The 16,420-nt window shown below is 26.7% G+C and overlaps 4 protein-coding genes across 4 annotated transcripts; all 4 read left to right on the top strand.

Annotated features, from left to right (window-relative positions):
* The first annotated feature begins 2,044 nt into the window (after positions 1 to 2,044).
* Positions 2,045 to 11,093, top strand: LOC122849614 (chondroadherin-like). The gene is made up of 2 exons (XM_044148382.1): positions 2,045 to 2,547; positions 10,764 to 11,093. Exons 1-2 carry the CDS (start codon positions 2,328 to 2,330, stop codon positions 11,045 to 11,047), a joined length of 504 nt encoding a protein of 167 aa, XP_044004317.1. The 5' UTR covers positions 2,045 to 2,327; the 3' UTR covers positions 11,048 to 11,093.
* LOC122849544 lies at positions 4,186 to 8,189 on the top strand. Its single transcript, XM_044148276.1, has 3 exons — positions 4,186 to 4,396; positions 4,765 to 6,920; positions 7,576 to 8,189. Exons 1-3 carry the CDS (start codon positions 4,222 to 4,224, stop codon positions 8,185 to 8,187), a joined length of 2,943 nt encoding a protein of 980 aa, XP_044004211.1. The 5' UTR covers positions 4,186 to 4,221; the 3' UTR covers positions 8,188 to 8,189.
* LOC122849648 lies at positions 8,637 to 8,993 on the top strand. Its single transcript, XM_044148419.1, has one exon. It carries the CDS (start codon positions 8,637 to 8,639, stop codon positions 8,991 to 8,993), a length of 357 nt encoding a protein of 118 aa, XP_044004354.1.
* A 1,448-nt stretch (positions 11,094 to 12,541) lies between the features above and the next one.
* Positions 12,542 to 14,615, top strand: LOC122850582 (SET and MYND domain-containing protein 4-like). The gene is made up of 5 exons (XM_044149716.1): positions 12,542 to 12,997; positions 13,172 to 13,828; positions 13,913 to 14,071; positions 14,146 to 14,274; positions 14,364 to 14,615. Exons 1-5 carry the CDS (start codon positions 12,542 to 12,544, stop codon positions 14,613 to 14,615), a joined length of 1,653 nt encoding a protein of 550 aa, XP_044005651.1.
* Positions 14,616 to 16,420: the final 1,805 nt, after the last annotated feature.

Raw genomic sequence — 16,420 nt, 5'->3', positions numbered from 1 at the left:
CAGCCTCAGTCTTGCTGGATACCGATATTTTTTATGGTTTAAATAATTTAAAATATCTCAAAATCCGACTGGCTGATAAAACAGCATCACATCTCAATGATTTGCTAGATAAGCATTTGAATTTACGCAAATTGGAGTTTGTTAATCATCAAGATGTAGATGCTTGCGATTTCACACGACAAAATACTTCTCTCAATATATTTGAACTTCAATATACTGCTAGTTTCATGTCAACATTAACACGTCAATCATTTTATTGTTTAAAAAATCTTCAACAGCTTACAATACAAAAAAGCAATTTAGCTTTAATTTCAAGTGGTTCATTCAATGACTTGAAGAAATTAAAAAAAGTGTCTTTAATATCAAATTATAAACTAACTCATATACCCTCAAATGTATTCAATGTTCGAAACTTGGAAATTATTGATTTAAGTGATAATTCAATAGATAAAATTGATAATGGATCATTTACAATTGAAAATGGTAAACTAGCATTGCTTAATTTGAGTTACAACTCATTGAAAATCATTGAAGAAGAAATGTTTCGAAATATCAAATGCAATGTTATTGATCTTACACAAAATGAAATTGTTGTTATTGTTGATGGAGCATTTAATTTATCACGTGTTAATATAATTTATCTATTTGACAATTACTTATTTACTTTAAATCAGTTAAAATGGAATTTACATAATACTATTGTTTATAAACAATATAGAAATTCCGACACTGCATTCAACACAGACAAAAATTTAAAAAATAAATTTCCCAATTCCAATGGCAGCCTGTGTTACTTGAGTGAATATTTTTTTTTTCAAATTTGTACAACTGGCATGAAGCTTAAATCAGTTAATGAACTTTATGATAACTGGCGACCTTCAACACTTGAAATAGTAGACAACCGCATTGAATCAATTGAAGAAAATTCATTTCACAATTTGAGTATAAAATATTTAATGATAAATTCTAATGCAAAAAATTTTACACTATTTCCTTTATCATTTAATGGCTTAAAAAAACTTGAAGTTCTTATACTCGCTATTCGAAAAATTCAAATTCAATCATATATTTTCGATTGCCTGACGTCATTAAGATCACTAGAAATTTTGGCAGATAAATCATCCAGTATACCTCTCTGTCAATTATTAAAAAATCTTAAATATTTACACACCTTATTACTGTCTCATCAAAACGAAGTAAATATTTGTGATAAAAAATTATGCACAAGTAGCTTCAATTTATCGAGTCTTCATTATGAATATGGAACTTTTACAAAATTACAACGATTTGTTTTTTCATGTTTAAAGCAACTTGAATATCTTACTGTTACAAAAAGCAAGCTTGAAACAATTGAACCGTCTGCATTTAACGGTCTTGATAATATCAAATATTTGAGCCTATCATCAAATCAAATAAAAACAATTGATTATAAAGTATTTATGAATCAAAATTTATTAATGCTCAACTTGAGTTTTAATTTATTAACTCATATTAAAAATAATACATTTTACAGTGTTAAAACAAGAGCTTTAGATATTTCAAATAATCGAATTATTCAAATTGATGATGGCGCATTTGATAATATGATTCTCGATCATATATATTACCATAATAATATTGGTTATATTAATGACACTCGTAATTGGTATGTTAACAATTCTCAAACTGATGCAAATTGTGATATTTATAATTCATATAAGATTTGTATTGACAACAAATCTTTATTATATATTGATGAATTTGTAGTCATGTCATACGACACTAGAAAATATTGGAATTTAAATATTGATAATATGTTACCAAGCGACAAACTAGAATTGAACAACAAAGGTATATCATCAATCAATAAATATGCATTCAAAAATTCATATATTAAATCATATTTAAAAACATTAATCATACATGAAAATTTTAAAAGTGAATTTATTATTTATCCAGAATCATTTGATGGTTTGATAAAACTAGAAAATTTAATATTAGACGTTGGACCAATTCAACTTAAAGAAAATTTATTTGATTGTTTAATATCATTAAATTATTTAAAAATTGAAATTAAAAAAAATCCAAAATTACCTTCGGAATATATTAATAATGTATTGAAAACTGTTCCAAGTATAAGAGTATTAGAAATTTTAAATAGTGATTCAATTAATATTTGTAATAATCCAAGATCCAATAAAAATTTACTGCCAATTACGTCTCTATATTATACAGGTGGTTCAATAATTACATTACCAAAAAATTCATTAATTTGTTTATGGAATCTGGAAACATTTTCAATATCAAAAACGCAATTGACGACAATTGAAGCTGGTGTGTTTAATTCAATGGATACTCTCAAATATATATATTTAGCATTCAACAAATTAACTCGTATTTCAACTGGTATTTTTGATGGTCTCAATAATTTAATTAGACTCGAGCTGAATCATAATAAAATTATTGAAATTGATAGTAAATCATTGATGAAATTTGGTGAAAATGATTTACAACTTGTCAATTTAAGTTACAATGAAATTTCAATTATTAAAAAAGATACTTTTCAAGGTTTTAAATGCAGTCAGTTGGATCTATCACACAACAAAATTAGCCACATTGAAGATAATGCATTTGAAGATTCCAATATTCATGATATTTTTTTATTTAACAATGCTATCATCGATGTGAAAATTAAAGCTTGGAAGATTCCACCATTTACTTTTGTTCATACTAAAATACCATCTTATTTCATATCATTTTGTTCAGGAAAACGAACAAGAGTGTGTGATCATTCAGGATTGTGTGAGTCCAGATGCATTGATTTCAATTCCAGCCCATCAGGATTAGGATAAAAAAAAATTAATAAAAACATGATACATATTTATTTTTAGTTAAATCATAATCCAAGTATATTCTATCAACATAAAAAAAAAAAAAAACACTCATAAAATTGTTATTATATTTATGCTTTATCTTTTTTTTTCTTCTGGTAAATTTTATTTGTAATATTGTATTAATTTTTAATGATGTGAAATAAAAAAAATACCCTTCATGTTTAATTAAAAAAAAAAACTATTCAATCAAGTATGATATATATAAAAATTATTGTTTTCGTTATTCTATTAAAAATTAAGTAAAAGTAAAATTATTTTTTCTTATTAACTTTTAATTTTAACGATTTTTAAATTCAATTAATTCATGAGGTTTTTTGGAATATTCAAAGATTTTTTTTGTTTAAATTTAATGGATTTTTTGTGTTTTTAATTTACTTTATATGATTTATGATTTTTCAATTGGTATTCATAAAAAATAAATAACTAAAAGTTGTTTTTTTTTATTCCACTTGTATGATTCGAAATGTAACTTCTATTTTTATCAAACTTTAATGCTACAGGTGGTGTACCCCTAGATAACACATTGGTATTTGCTAATATACAGTACCACATATATCGTAGTGCGTACTGTGTGCTAGTAACTTACTGAAACATATCAGTCTTTGGTTATCTGGGCTGTTTAATATGAGCATGACGACTCTCAGTTCTATTGAAGCCCTGAAGCATCCCGGAAGGGCATCTGCCCTATAATTGTAAGTCGTATTATTTTATTTTTCGCGCGGGGTTTAGTCGACATAGGAGGAAAAGGGCTGATCTAATCGCGAAAATGATAGAGGTAAAAAAAAAAGCTAACAATCCGTAGAAAATTTACGGGTTTTTATTTTTTTTTTTTAATTAATTTTTAAGAAAGTTATAAATTTTTATCGGGGGAAAAAAAATTATTTTTTGACTATTTCGCGGCGCGTGGGTATTGTGGGAGAAAAAGGGGTGGTCTAATCGCGAAAATGATAGCGGTCAAAAAAAATGGTCTGGGTCCGTAGAAAATTTACGTGTTTTTATTTTTTTTTTTTATTAATTTTTAAGAAAGTTATAATTATAAAAGAGGATAACGTAATAAAAAAAAAGATAGACAATAAAAACCGGTCATATTTTTTTTCACTTTGGGCAGCTCGCACACACACAATGTAATATTTAAGATGTTTGTGTGCATGTGTGTGTGTGTGCGAGCAGATGTCACTATAGCAACCAACAGCTGTTTGTTGACTGTGTGATTTTACTGATTTGTTACTTTTTATCGTTGAATTGTAAATAAATATTTATTTTGTTGTAAATAAATATTTATTAACAATATTATTTATATATTTCTTGTATTTAATATAATAAGTGTTATTATTTTGACTTATACAAAATGGACAAGTGTGTTATTTGTGATGAACATGTACGAATAAATAAAAATGGTAAAGAAGATTTAGTGATCAATTTAGGCCAAAAAGCAATAGCATCATTGACTGAAAAAAGTGTAAAATTAAAAGATCACAAATGGAGGAAATGGGTTAAAAAAACTGGTCTTAAAGTACACAAAGGTAAGTTTATATTTACATTACGTATTAAATGTTTTTTTTTCAAGCTAAACATGTATAGGTATATTTATATATATATGTATTGGTAGACGCTATGTTTTTTTATATACACATATATATTGAATCTACCTATTCTTAAATAAGGTAACACAAATTATTTCCTGTAGTTTAAAAAAGAATTAATGTAGTTGTTGTCATGAACAAGTTAAATTTTTTTTAAATTTATATATTTTATATTTGTCATTTTTTATTTTTCAACATAATAAAAATATAAATGTATGTTGTTAATATCAATTTAAATAATATTTCAAATAAACTAATAATACGTGTCAAAGTAAATTAATCTATATTTAATATTAATTTTTTTTTAGGATGTCTTCAACAATACAAAAATTTAAATACTGTTGTGCCTTCTCGTATTCTTCAACCAGTTACATTACCAGGACTGTCTGTTAATGATGATGCTTACACATATGAAGATGATGATGTTTTTGATTTTGAAAAAAATTGTGTGCTATGTGGAACAGAGTGGGATCGAGAGACAGGCCATACAGTTGATAGAACCTATATGAGTAACAAATTGTTAAATATGATTAAAAATTTAAAAGGTCATGATGATTTAAAAAAAAGAACAAGTGAAGTTCTCTCACTGGTCGATAATAAAGCAAGATATCACCAGAATTGTTATGAAAGTATATTTGTATTGGTACCTGATGAAAATGCAAAATTCCAAGAAAAATTTGATAGTGTTTGTAAATATCTCGAGGATCATAAAGGTGAAACTGTCACATTATCTACATTAAAAAAAATCATGGGAGACCAGTACACCGAGTCAAGGTTATTACAACGTAAGCTCAAGGATAAGTATGGTGACGATTTTCATTTTTGGTCTGAACGTGGAAAAGAATCCTTGTATTTTTACAAGAGAAATTATCTCATTGATTCATGTAGTGATTGGATGATTGATGACAGTAACCTTGGTCAAGAACAACAGTGTTTGATTTTGTCGACTGCAGCAAATATATTGAGAAAAAAAATCATGGATAAAAAGTATGAATGTGATTCCTATAACGCACCCGGTAAATTTCTTTCAACAGTTGATGATGAAATTCCAAAAGAATTATCACATTTTTTAACAGCACTAGTATATCCAGATGAACGAAAAAATTATTATCTAAACAAAATCACATACATTGCTCATTCCATCATTCGATTAATAAAACCCAAGTCTTTTATTTCTCATCTTCAGTTGGCTCTGTCAACCTATATACTGAGGAAAACAGGTTCTAAATTGGTTATTGATATTTTAGCCAATCTTGGAATATGTTCATCGTATTATGATACTACATTGTTTGAAGCATCTTGTGTGATGAATCCACCAGAATTTAATACTGGTGATTCTCAGATTCAATTTGTTTATGATAACACTGATCATAATACACAGACATTAAGTGGTAAAGATACATACCATTGCATGGGGGGAATAGCAATATATACCCCAGAACAAGAAGTTACATGTGAAGGCAAAATAAAAAAATGCAAAACGATGCCAACTGAAGAGGAAATTGTTTCTGTTAACACAATAACCACCTCATATTTACCTGCATCATTCCGTGATGGTTTGTCCAAGATAGAGTATGTTGATACTGATATTTTTAAATATGAAACACCAGATCCATTACCACCATCATATTGCGCTTTTTTATGGGGACATTATTATGGTGTAAAAAATATGCCATCATGGAAAGGGTATATGGAAATATTATCAAGAGAACATTCATATTATGTTTCACGCATTATCTGCATGCCATTTATCAAGCTCAAACCAACAGAGCCAACAACAATTTTCACAGCACTAGTTCATGCACTTGAAGAAACAAAAAAAAAAAAACAAAAAACATGCTTTGTTACATTTGACCAACCATTATATATCAAGGCACGAAATATCAAAGAAGGCATGAGAGATCATGGTATGGACAATGTTGTTGTCTTGCTGGGTATGTTCCATTTGATAATGTCATACATGGGAACAATTGGTTACCTGATGGAAGGTAGTGGTCTGGCTGATATGTTTGGTGTAGTTTATGGTGAAAAGGCTGTTGAAAAGTTACTGACTGGTCATATTTTTGACCGTGCAATGCGTGCACATACACTTGCCTTTATTGCATTAGGAAAAATTATATGTGCCACTGCAGTTGAAAATAATGGTGACATCAGGGATCCAATTATCAATTTTTTTAAAGACTGGGAAACTGACCCTCCTCTTTTAGGAGATTGCAAAGTAGACATGAATATCCAACGCTCAAGAAAAATGTTTCTTGACCAATTAGAAATTTTTAAAACAAATGGACCAACGGCTCAATTATGGGCTCAATACTTTGAGTCTCTGGTCATTCTATTTCAATTCTATGAGTCCTCACGTCTAGGAAATTGGGATTTATTTCTGCAGAGTATCCAGCAAATGTTGCCATTTTTTCATGCGGCAAATCATTTTCATTATGCCAAATGTGCTCAAATATTTTTACAGGTAAATTATTACAGAATATTTTACTTTTTTATAATTTAAAGAAAATTCTTAAGGGCAGAGTAAACCAATTTATGATAAAATAATTTATTAATAATTAAAATTTAATTTTCAAATTATAATATCTTTTTTTTTTTCTTTTTTATCTTATTAAAATTATAATTAAATAAACAAATTAAATTAGGTAATTACTATAATTAATAGATGTATTTAAGTAAATACATCAAAATGTGATATTAAGTTTTTTTTTTTTTTTCTTTTAAATTCCGTTTATTTGTTTTTTAAACTTCCTGCAAGTTTTTTGTTAATCAATTTTTTTTTTAATTTTATTACTCGTAAAATCATCATGAACAAAATTAAAAAAAAAACTACAAATAAGCATCAATAAAAAATTTAATTATTAGCAACAAAAACAAAAATTAAAAAAATAAAAACAGCATTTAATTTCATTCGTATAAAAAAGGTTAAAAAAAGGATTAGCTACTATTTAAATTATTTATAATTCTATTAATAAACCAATCAATTTAATAGTGGGTCTAAAAATATTAAATAAAAAATAAAATATAAATAAAATTTATTTAGAAAATATACAAATATTTAAAGATAAAATTTAAATATAAATATAAAATAAAAACACGTTATTGTTAAATTTTCACAGGATATGGAAAATTTAAAAAATTCAATGGACCCCGTAGAATACCATCAATTTACAAATGAATCTATGTTCACCATCCGCAGATCTGATAAAGCATTTGCAGGAATTTGGGCAGACATGACGATTGAGCAGACATTAAACCGATTTTTTGGCACTGACCTTGTGCATGGTCGTGGCGTCACTGATGGTGTGGTTGCAAGATATTTAAATAGCATGCCTTCAAGCTATGAAGTGATGAATGTTTTGGAGGAATACACTGGTGTCAATACTCGAAGAAGTGAACAACACAAGGATTCAACCAGATCAAGAATTAATATTGATCAAAAAGATGTTGAAAAATTTGTGTTTTGGCTAAACACACATCAGCCATTTACTCCAAGGCAAACTTTGATGTCTTTATCAACTGGAGCAATTGGTACTCCAAACATCAATTGCCACTTAGCAGTTATTATGGGTAAAAAAGCCATGAAAAAAATGATTGGCAAAAATGCTGAGCAAGTCAAATTAAGTAAACAAGATGGCGTTAAAAATTTGAGTCATGCTGTATCAATTTTACATCATGCAGAAGACACAAGTGCAACTGATCACATGGCACGAAAAAAATATAGCAGTTGATATAGATTTTAATTTAAATACGTTGGCAACATTTAGTCAAAAATGTTTTTTATCAAACATTTGTAACAAAAAAAAATTTGTTGATATGCTTGACAATCAATTACAAAGTCATGTAATCACTGCCACAGAAGATGCAGATACACTGATAATTGAAACTGCTTTAAATGTTAAAAAAAATAATAATGCAAAGTCTTTGACTGTTATTGGTAATGACACAGATTTATTTGTGTTACTCATTTCAAATACACCTGAAAACTATGAAAATGTTTATTTTCATAAAGTATCTTCTTCAAAAAAAGATAATCAACTTTTCGAAATTTCATTGTACAACGAATTTAAGCCAATTATATTATTTATGCATGCTTTTAGTGGCTGTGATACAACGTCTGCACCATTCGGTATTACTAAAAATTCAATTGTAAAATACATGCAACAGTACCCAGAGACACATGATATTGCACAAGTTTTTAATAATCCAAATAGCACAAAGAATGATGTACAGATGTAAGAACAGCTGTGGTTGTAGAAAAGCTGGTTTGCGCTGTTCACAATATTGTAAAAAATGCAAAGGCGAAGAATGTGGAAATGATGGAAAAATTACTAATATATCATTAACTGAAGCAAGCAATTATTCAACAGTACTTGAACAAGCTGAACTTGAACACGAATCTGAACTTGAGGAAGAAAACAATAATAGACTACTCAACAGACCAAAATATACTGATGAAACTCATATGCGATATGCCAGCACATTAGAAGATGATATATCAGATGACAACAATGATTTAGATTTTGATCGATTTTAATTTTAAACCCTCACAATTTTTGTATTTATAAGAAAACTTATTTTATTTGTATTGCTATTTTTTTGAATATAAAATTTAGGTTTAAAAAAAATGTATACAATATTAATTGCATATTGCCCAATCACTCAAACTCGGAAAAAATAAAAAAAAATGATTATTTGAAAATTTCAAAAATTAATAACTTGTGAGATGATTGTTTAAAAAAACATTTATGATATTATCGCAAATATCTCGGAAAATACTCAATTTAAAAATAAGACCTATTCTACCTAAATTATTCCATATTTTTTTCTCTACCAATTTTACTTCAACTATTTTTTTCTATCTCCCTCCGTTCCTTTGATATCTACAAAATAAACCCTTTTTATTTTTTTTCAACCCTTTCCCTTGTCCCTATCAAATTTTAAACCCAACCATTCGATTTGTGAGTTCCGATTACATACCCCTATATTTTTTGTTTTAAAAAACTTAAAAATTTCCCAAGTTGAAAAGATTTTGAGCAGACTATTATTTTCTAATTTAATTTAAAAAATGTAAGTTGGATTGTAAATTTTAAAGAAAATAATTTAAATTTGGGTGTGTTCATTGAAATATAAAAATTTATTATTTTGTTTATTTTTTTATATTGTATGTCAAAAATGACGATGAAAGAATTGATTGAAAATAAAAATGAAAAAATAATAATTTTGGGAGAATTATTATTGCGTTATTTACTAATCGAATTTCGCCATGGTCAATTGGTATGTATATATAATTAATTTAATAATAATTGTTAATTATTTTTGTGTTTATAATAATTATTGTATTTTAAACAATGGAATATTCTAAAATTTTTCTTTGCAAATTTAAGGGATTATTGTGTTTTCGTTTAGTTTATAATTTATGAAAATTTTTCAATTGGTATTCATAAAAAATGAATAATTCAAAGTCGTTTTTTTGTTTCTTTTACCATTGAACTTGTAAATTTTAAACTTTCAAACCAGGAATCTGCAAATACGACTTTTTTATGAAAAAAAAAAAAAAAATGATAAACAAGTATTAAATAAGTAAATCAAATATAAAAAAATTTCGTAACTCTTTACACGTGAATATTTATATTATAAACGTACACGTTAAAAGTTGTTGACTTTAAACATTAATAACTATTTTACTAGCAGGTATAGACTTCTGAAATTTTGGCATAAGATGGATAACTATTTCATAAACCTACTCTAAAAATTTAATAAAAAGTTAAATAAAATCAAGTGTTGTTCGAACTCCCTTAAATCTTTTATATTTTACCGAACTGTTACTCCATCTACCACATTTTAAACAATTGATTTGGCTGATTTATTCTTTTATTTTATTTAAGTTTACTTTAACAAAAATTACCCGGCAAATGTTTATTCTATTTATTTAAATAAATTACTAGGTTGCTATAGCAATTAAAAATATCCAGAAACTCCGGCAAACATCCTGGCCATAATTTATGATAAAAAATTATAATGATTAAACGAATTACATTTAGATAGTGACTGAAGATATAAAAAGAAGTAAATAAGGTCAAAATAATTGAGATGTGCTAAGTAACCTCGAGGACAGTATATCTCCTTCAAAATTAGTGCTTTATAAAAAAATACACCTACAATGAATAACATTAAAATTTTGGGGGTAATAATTAAATTATTACTAATATATTCACCATCGTTTGTTTTTTCTAAAACAACTTATTGTTATACAACTATCACGGGAATCTACAAAAGTTGTGAGTCAGGTATTTGGACATTGAAGGTTTTAAATGCAGTCAGTTGGATCTATCACACAACAAAATTAGCCACATTGAAGATAATGCATTTGAAGATTCCAATATTCATGATATTTTTTTATTTAACAATGCTATCATCGATGTGAAAATTAAAGCTTGGAAGATTCCGCCATTTACTTTTGTTCATACTAAAATACCATCTTATTTCATATCATTTTGTTCAGGAAAACGAACAAGAGTGTGTGATCATTCAGGATTGTGTGAGTCCAGATGCATTGATTTCAATTCCAGCCCATCAGGATTAGGATAAAAAAAATAATAAAAACATGATACATATTTATTTTTAGTTAAATCATAATCCAAGTATATTCTATCAACATAAAAAAAAAAAAACACTCATAAAATTGTTATTACATTTATGCTTTATCTTTTTTTTTCTTCTGGTAAATTTTATTTGTAATATTGTATTAATTTTTAATGATGTGAAATAAAAAAAATACCCTTCATGTTTAATTAAAAAAAAAAACTATTCAATCACGTATGATATATAAAAATTATTGTTTCCGTTATTCTATTGAAAATTAAGTGAAAGTAAAATTATTTTTTCTTATTAACTTTTAATTTTAACGATTTTTAAATTCAATTAATTCATGAGGTTTTTTTGGAATATTCAAAGATTTTTTTTGTTTAAATTTAATGGATTTTTTGTGTTTTTAATTTACTTTATATAATTTATGATTTTTCAATTGGTATTCATAAAAAATAAATAATTAAAAGTTGTTTTTTTTTTATTCCACTTGTATGATTCAAAATGTAACTTTTATTTTTATCAAACTTTAATGCTACAGGTGGTGTACCCCTAGATAACACATTAGTATTTGCTAATACAGTACCACATATACCGTAGTGCGTACTGTGTGCTAGTAACTTACTGAAACATATCAGTCTTTGGTTATCTGGGCTGTTTAATATCAGCATCAATCAATATGACGACTCCCAGTTCTATGGAAGCCCTGAAACATCCTGGAAGGGCATCTGCTCTATACGCATACCTTTTTCAATTTTCTTATTAAAAATATTATTAGTCAAGCATTTAGGTAAAAAAAAAAACTTTTATGATTTTTAAATTTTTATGATTTCAATTAATTTATGAGGTTCTTGGAATATTCTAAACAAAAAGAAATTCTATTTTTAGTATTTCTAGTCTTCTTGATTCTAAAATTTTTCTTTGCAAATTTAAGAGATTATTGTGTTTTTGTTTACTTTATAATTCATCATAATTTTTCAATTGGTATTCATAAAAAATAAATAATTAAAAGTCGTTTTTTTTGTTTTTTGTTTCTTTCTCTCTTAAATTTGTAAATTTCAAAATTTCAAACCATTTACTATAAAAAGAGAGAGAAAAAGAAAGAGACAGATTGGCGCCAGCATCGCTTGAGAACTGTGATGTATTTCATGTATATAGAGCATAAAAAAATGGTGATTGCCATTGATTGTCATTTTATTTTTATCGTCTATTTATTTATTAAGTTGACCGACAATTGAAAAATTAACATGTGATTTCAGTGACATAGTTTAAAAATCAACAAATAAAACTTTTATAATTTTTCGAAGAAAAACCATCAAAAACCAAGTAAGTTTTTTATCCATGTTGTTGGTTTTTTTAACAATTATGTTTAACAATCAAAAATAACCTCATTTTGTACAATTAGATAATAATGAAAATTTAATTTTGATTCATTATTATCATTATTTATTTACACCTAAATAAAAATAATAATTGTATAAACTTTCTGTTGCAAGTATGGATTCTGATGCTATGAAAAATGCTCAATGTCAATATGAACAAAAGACAACATTTAGAGATAAATTTAAAGTGGTATGGGATAATTTAGCTCAATATAATGACATGAATACTGGTAATACTAAAAAAACAGTTGGTCACTCAATACTCTGGAAAAAAGTTGGGAATAAAGAATTTACTGCTGCAAAAAATGAACATTATTTGCGCAAGTCAATTGAAGCATACACCAAGAGTATTGCTTTTGCACCAGTTGGATCCAAAGAATTGTCATTGGCTTATGCAAATCGTTCAGCTGTATTGTCCAAGGCAAGACTCTATGAAGATTGTCTTCTTGACATTGAACGTTCGTTGAAGGCAGGCTATCCAGATAAATTAAAAACAAAATTATTTTTACGTCAATCATTGTGTTTCAAAGCATTGAAACCAAGCTCACATATTGAATCAGGTATTTCAATGGCCAGTGCAATGCAATGGCTTCCTGATTTAAAAATGAACAATCCAAAATACGACATCATCAGAGAGTATCAGAAGATGATCAATGATCTTAAAGAACCACGTGAAATTATTAAATTAATACCAGAAATAAAAAATGATAATGCAATAATAATTGATGCATCTGATGCAATTGAGTTGAAAAAAACAAAGAAAAATAATCAACATGTTGTTGCAACAAGAGACATTAAATCTGGTGAATTTATTTACATTTCTGAGCCACTTGCAGCAACTCCTGGTAGAGAATTACGTTTTACAAATTGTTGGCATTGTTGTCGTTCAACTTGGGCTGGTGTACCATGTGATAATTGTCCAAACGTCATTTATTGTTCCGTCATATGTAAAAAAAAAGCATGGGACAGTTATCATAATATTGAATGTTTAGTATTGGGAGAACTTTTCCAACATGCCAATATACCTACAGGGTTTATTCTACCAGTAAAACTCTTTTTGAAAACATTAAACTTAGCTGGTGGTTTGCTTGAATTAAAAAAAAAAGTTGACGATATTGACTCGATGAAAAATCAAGGATCGATATTGACCAATGGTATTCTTGATGTTAACACGGTTTCTAATGTTCATCTTTTAGAATATTTTAAACCAACATCAAATATTTGTAGTTTTGAAATAGCATTACTTGTGGTAACGATTGTTTCAACCCTTTGTCAAAAAACAGATATATTAGGTAAAAAAATGACAGCTAAATATTTGGTTGAAAATAAAAATGAAAAAATATTAATTTTAGGAGAATTAATATTGCGTTATATGATGATTGTGTATCGCAGCGGTGAAGTGGTACGTATACAAAGAATTCATTAATAATTGTTGATTATATTTGTATTCATAATAATAATTATATTTTTAAACGAAATTTATTAGATGTCGAAAAAAAAATCTGGTAGTAATGTTGTGTTATCAAATACCATGCTATCATTTTCGACGATAATAAAACCAAGCTGTGATCCCAATGTCAACTGGACTCATGTTGGTTCAAACGTTGGATATTATGCTTGCAAACCAATCAAGCAAGGAGAACCGGTACTCATTGATGTCTTTACATAATTGTACTTGTATCTTTTTTTTAGATTTTGATAGTTATTCATTCATTTCAGCTACTTTTGAGTACTACTGATTCATATCATAAGTCCCCAAAAATTGAACGGTGTGCACGATTGGGACCATGTAAATGTAAAGCATGCGTTGAAAATTGGCCAACTGTGGAACATCTTCCGTCCTACCAGGTATTTGTTTTATTGCTTGTTTAAATCTTTGAATTCTTGAAGCTATTGAAATTTAAAACTATTTTTATTCTTTTTTTTTCTTTTTTAAGAGTCTTGCAATTATATTACCGACAACAATCAATAGAGAATTGAATTGCTTGAACGTAAAATTCAAAGAATGGCAGAAGCTTATCCAGCAGGGAGATACTAAAAAGTTATCAACAATTAAGGATGAGTTGAATAGCATGAATGACATGATTCATCAATACATCACTGTTCCTTGTCGAGAAATATCAATATTGCATTCATTACTCAAATCCTTGTACCGTCAACTGCATTGTGTTCATGACATTTACGACTAAATTATTTTTATACTTTAATTATTTTTCATAAAAAAAAAAAACAAAGCAACATTTTCAATTTATATATTTTCTTACATCAATGTTTATTTTTAATACATTGATAGCACAAACAATTGAAAACATTATTAGTTAAGTTCCAAAGTAAGAACAAAAAAAAATTTCATCATTTGACTTGTCTAATATAGATTTTTTAAAATATTTATAACTTTTTCGGTTGATTTTTAAATTCAATCAATTCATGAGGTTTTTGGAATATTCAAAGATTTTTTTTGTTTAAATTTAATTGATTAATTGTGTCTTTAATTTACTTTATAATTTATGATTTTTCAATTGGTATTCATGAAAAATAAATAATTGAAAGTTGTCTTTTACTTTTTGTTTCTCTATCCATTATTCATGATTGTATAAATAAAACCAGTTTTTTTTTCTTTCTAGAGCAATTTTTTATCATTTATTATTTTTTTTTAATCTAATCCCAAAAACAAGAACAAAAAATAATGTCTTTGATATTAAAAAATAAAATCGGAATTTGTGTGAATTTTTAATTTGCAAAAATTGCTACGGACCTGGACACTTTTTTAATAATTTATATTACGATAAATCTAAAGTTTAATCGCGAATTTAGAACGATATATTATTTTTTTTTTTTTTATATAGTTTTCATTTGAGGAATAAAAAAAATGTTGGTTCAAATGTTGGATATTATACTACCAAACCAATCAAGCAAGGAGAACCGGTACTTATTAATGACTCTACATATTATACTTGTATTTTTTTTTAGATATTAATGATAAATAATAATTATAAATTTATTTTCAGATTTTCTCGAGACGTTGTGTTAACTACCACGAAACATCTAAAACCGACCGATATATTAGATTCAAAGCATTATATGGTGTTCCTGTATCATGTGAATGTAGAGCGTGTGTTGAAAATTGGCCGGTTCTAGAAGATCTTCCATTGTACTGTCCTTCTGAGGTATTCTATCAATTATTAAATACTTTAAATTTTAAAGCTATTTATAACTATTAAAAACTACAAATAACTATTTTTATTTTTTTTTTTTTAAAGAGTATGCCAACATGTATCGAGACAGAGTTAAAATATATGACGCTTGAACTTGGAGAGTGGAAAGTGATCATCAACCAGAGAGATCCTAAAAAATTCCTAACAATTAAGAATAATTTGAATAGAATGAATGACTTGTTACATCAATACGTCACTGTTCCCTGCAAAGAAATATCAGTAGTGTATTTACTTCTTGAAAAGTTGTACACCCGACTACATTCTGTTCATGATATTGACGAGTAATTATTTATTTAATCACAAAAAAAAAGCAACGTTCCATTTTTATTCCATATTTTTACATTGATGTATTTTTTTCTTATTAAAAATATTATTAGTTAAGAATTTAGGTAAAAAAAAAAAAACTTTTATGATTTTTAAATTCAATTAATTTATGAGGTTCTTGGAATATTCTAAAATTTTTATTTGCAAATTTAAGTGATTTTTGTGTTATTCTTTAGTTTATAATTTATGAAAAATTTTCAATTAGTATTCATAAAAAATAAATAATTAAAAATATTGGCGTCAGCATCGCTTGAGAACTGTTGAGAACTATGATGATGTATTTCAATTTTCAATGTATTTCATGTATATAGAGCATGATAAACAAAACCCCTGCAGGTTATGTCAATTTTTTAATTCTATTGTGACTGTCATTTTATTTTTATCATCTATTTTTAATTTAACATTAATTAAGTTGACCGACAATTGAAGAATTAACATGTGATTTCAGTGACACA

This window comes from Aphidius gifuensis, linkage group LG2 (assembly GCF_014905175.1).
Source record: "Aphidius gifuensis isolate YNYX2018 linkage group LG2, ASM1490517v1, whole genome shotgun sequence".
In the NCBI taxonomy this organism is placed as follows: Eukaryota; Metazoa; Arthropoda; class Insecta; order Hymenoptera; family Braconidae; genus Aphidius; species Aphidius gifuensis.
Note: the sequence above shows the minus strand (reverse complement) of the source record. Positions and strands in the feature narration are given on the sequence as shown.

Bases quoted from the DNA above. Each gene is read 5' to 3' on its own strand.
- LOC122849614 (XM_044148382.1), top strand. From the start codon at position 2,328: ATGGATACTCTCAAATATATATATTTAGCATTCAACAAATTAACTCGT. The intron at 2,548-10,763 runs GTTTTAAATGCA...TGGACATTGAAG, and splicing joins TAAAAAAGATACTTTTCAAG to GTTTTAAATGCAGTCAGTTG.
- LOC122849648 (XM_044148419.1), top strand. From the start codon at position 8,637: ATGATATTGCACAAGTTTTTAATAATCCAAATAGCACAAAGAATGATG.
- LOC122849544 (XM_044148276.1), top strand. From the start codon at position 4,222: ATGGACAAGTGTGTTATTTGTGATGAACATGTACGAATAAATAAAAAT. The intron at 4,397-4,764 runs GTAAGTTTATAT...ATTTTTTTTTAG, and splicing joins TGGTCTTAAAGTACACAAAG to GATGTCTTCAACAATACAAA. The intron at 6,921-7,575 runs GTAAATTATTAC...AAATTTTCACAG, and splicing joins GTGCTCAAATATTTTTACAG to GATATGGAAAATTTAAAAAA.
- LOC122850582 (XM_044149716.1), top strand. From the start codon at position 12,542: ATGGATTCTGATGCTATGAAAAATGCTCAATGTCAATATGAACAAAAG. The intron at 14,072-14,145 runs GTACTCATTGAT...CATTCATTTCAG, and splicing joins CAATCAAGCAAGGAGAACCG to CTACTTTTGAGTACTACTGA. The intron at 14,275-14,363 runs GTATTTGTTTTA...TTCTTTTTTAAG, and splicing joins AACATCTTCCGTCCTACCAG to AGTCTTGCAATTATATTACC.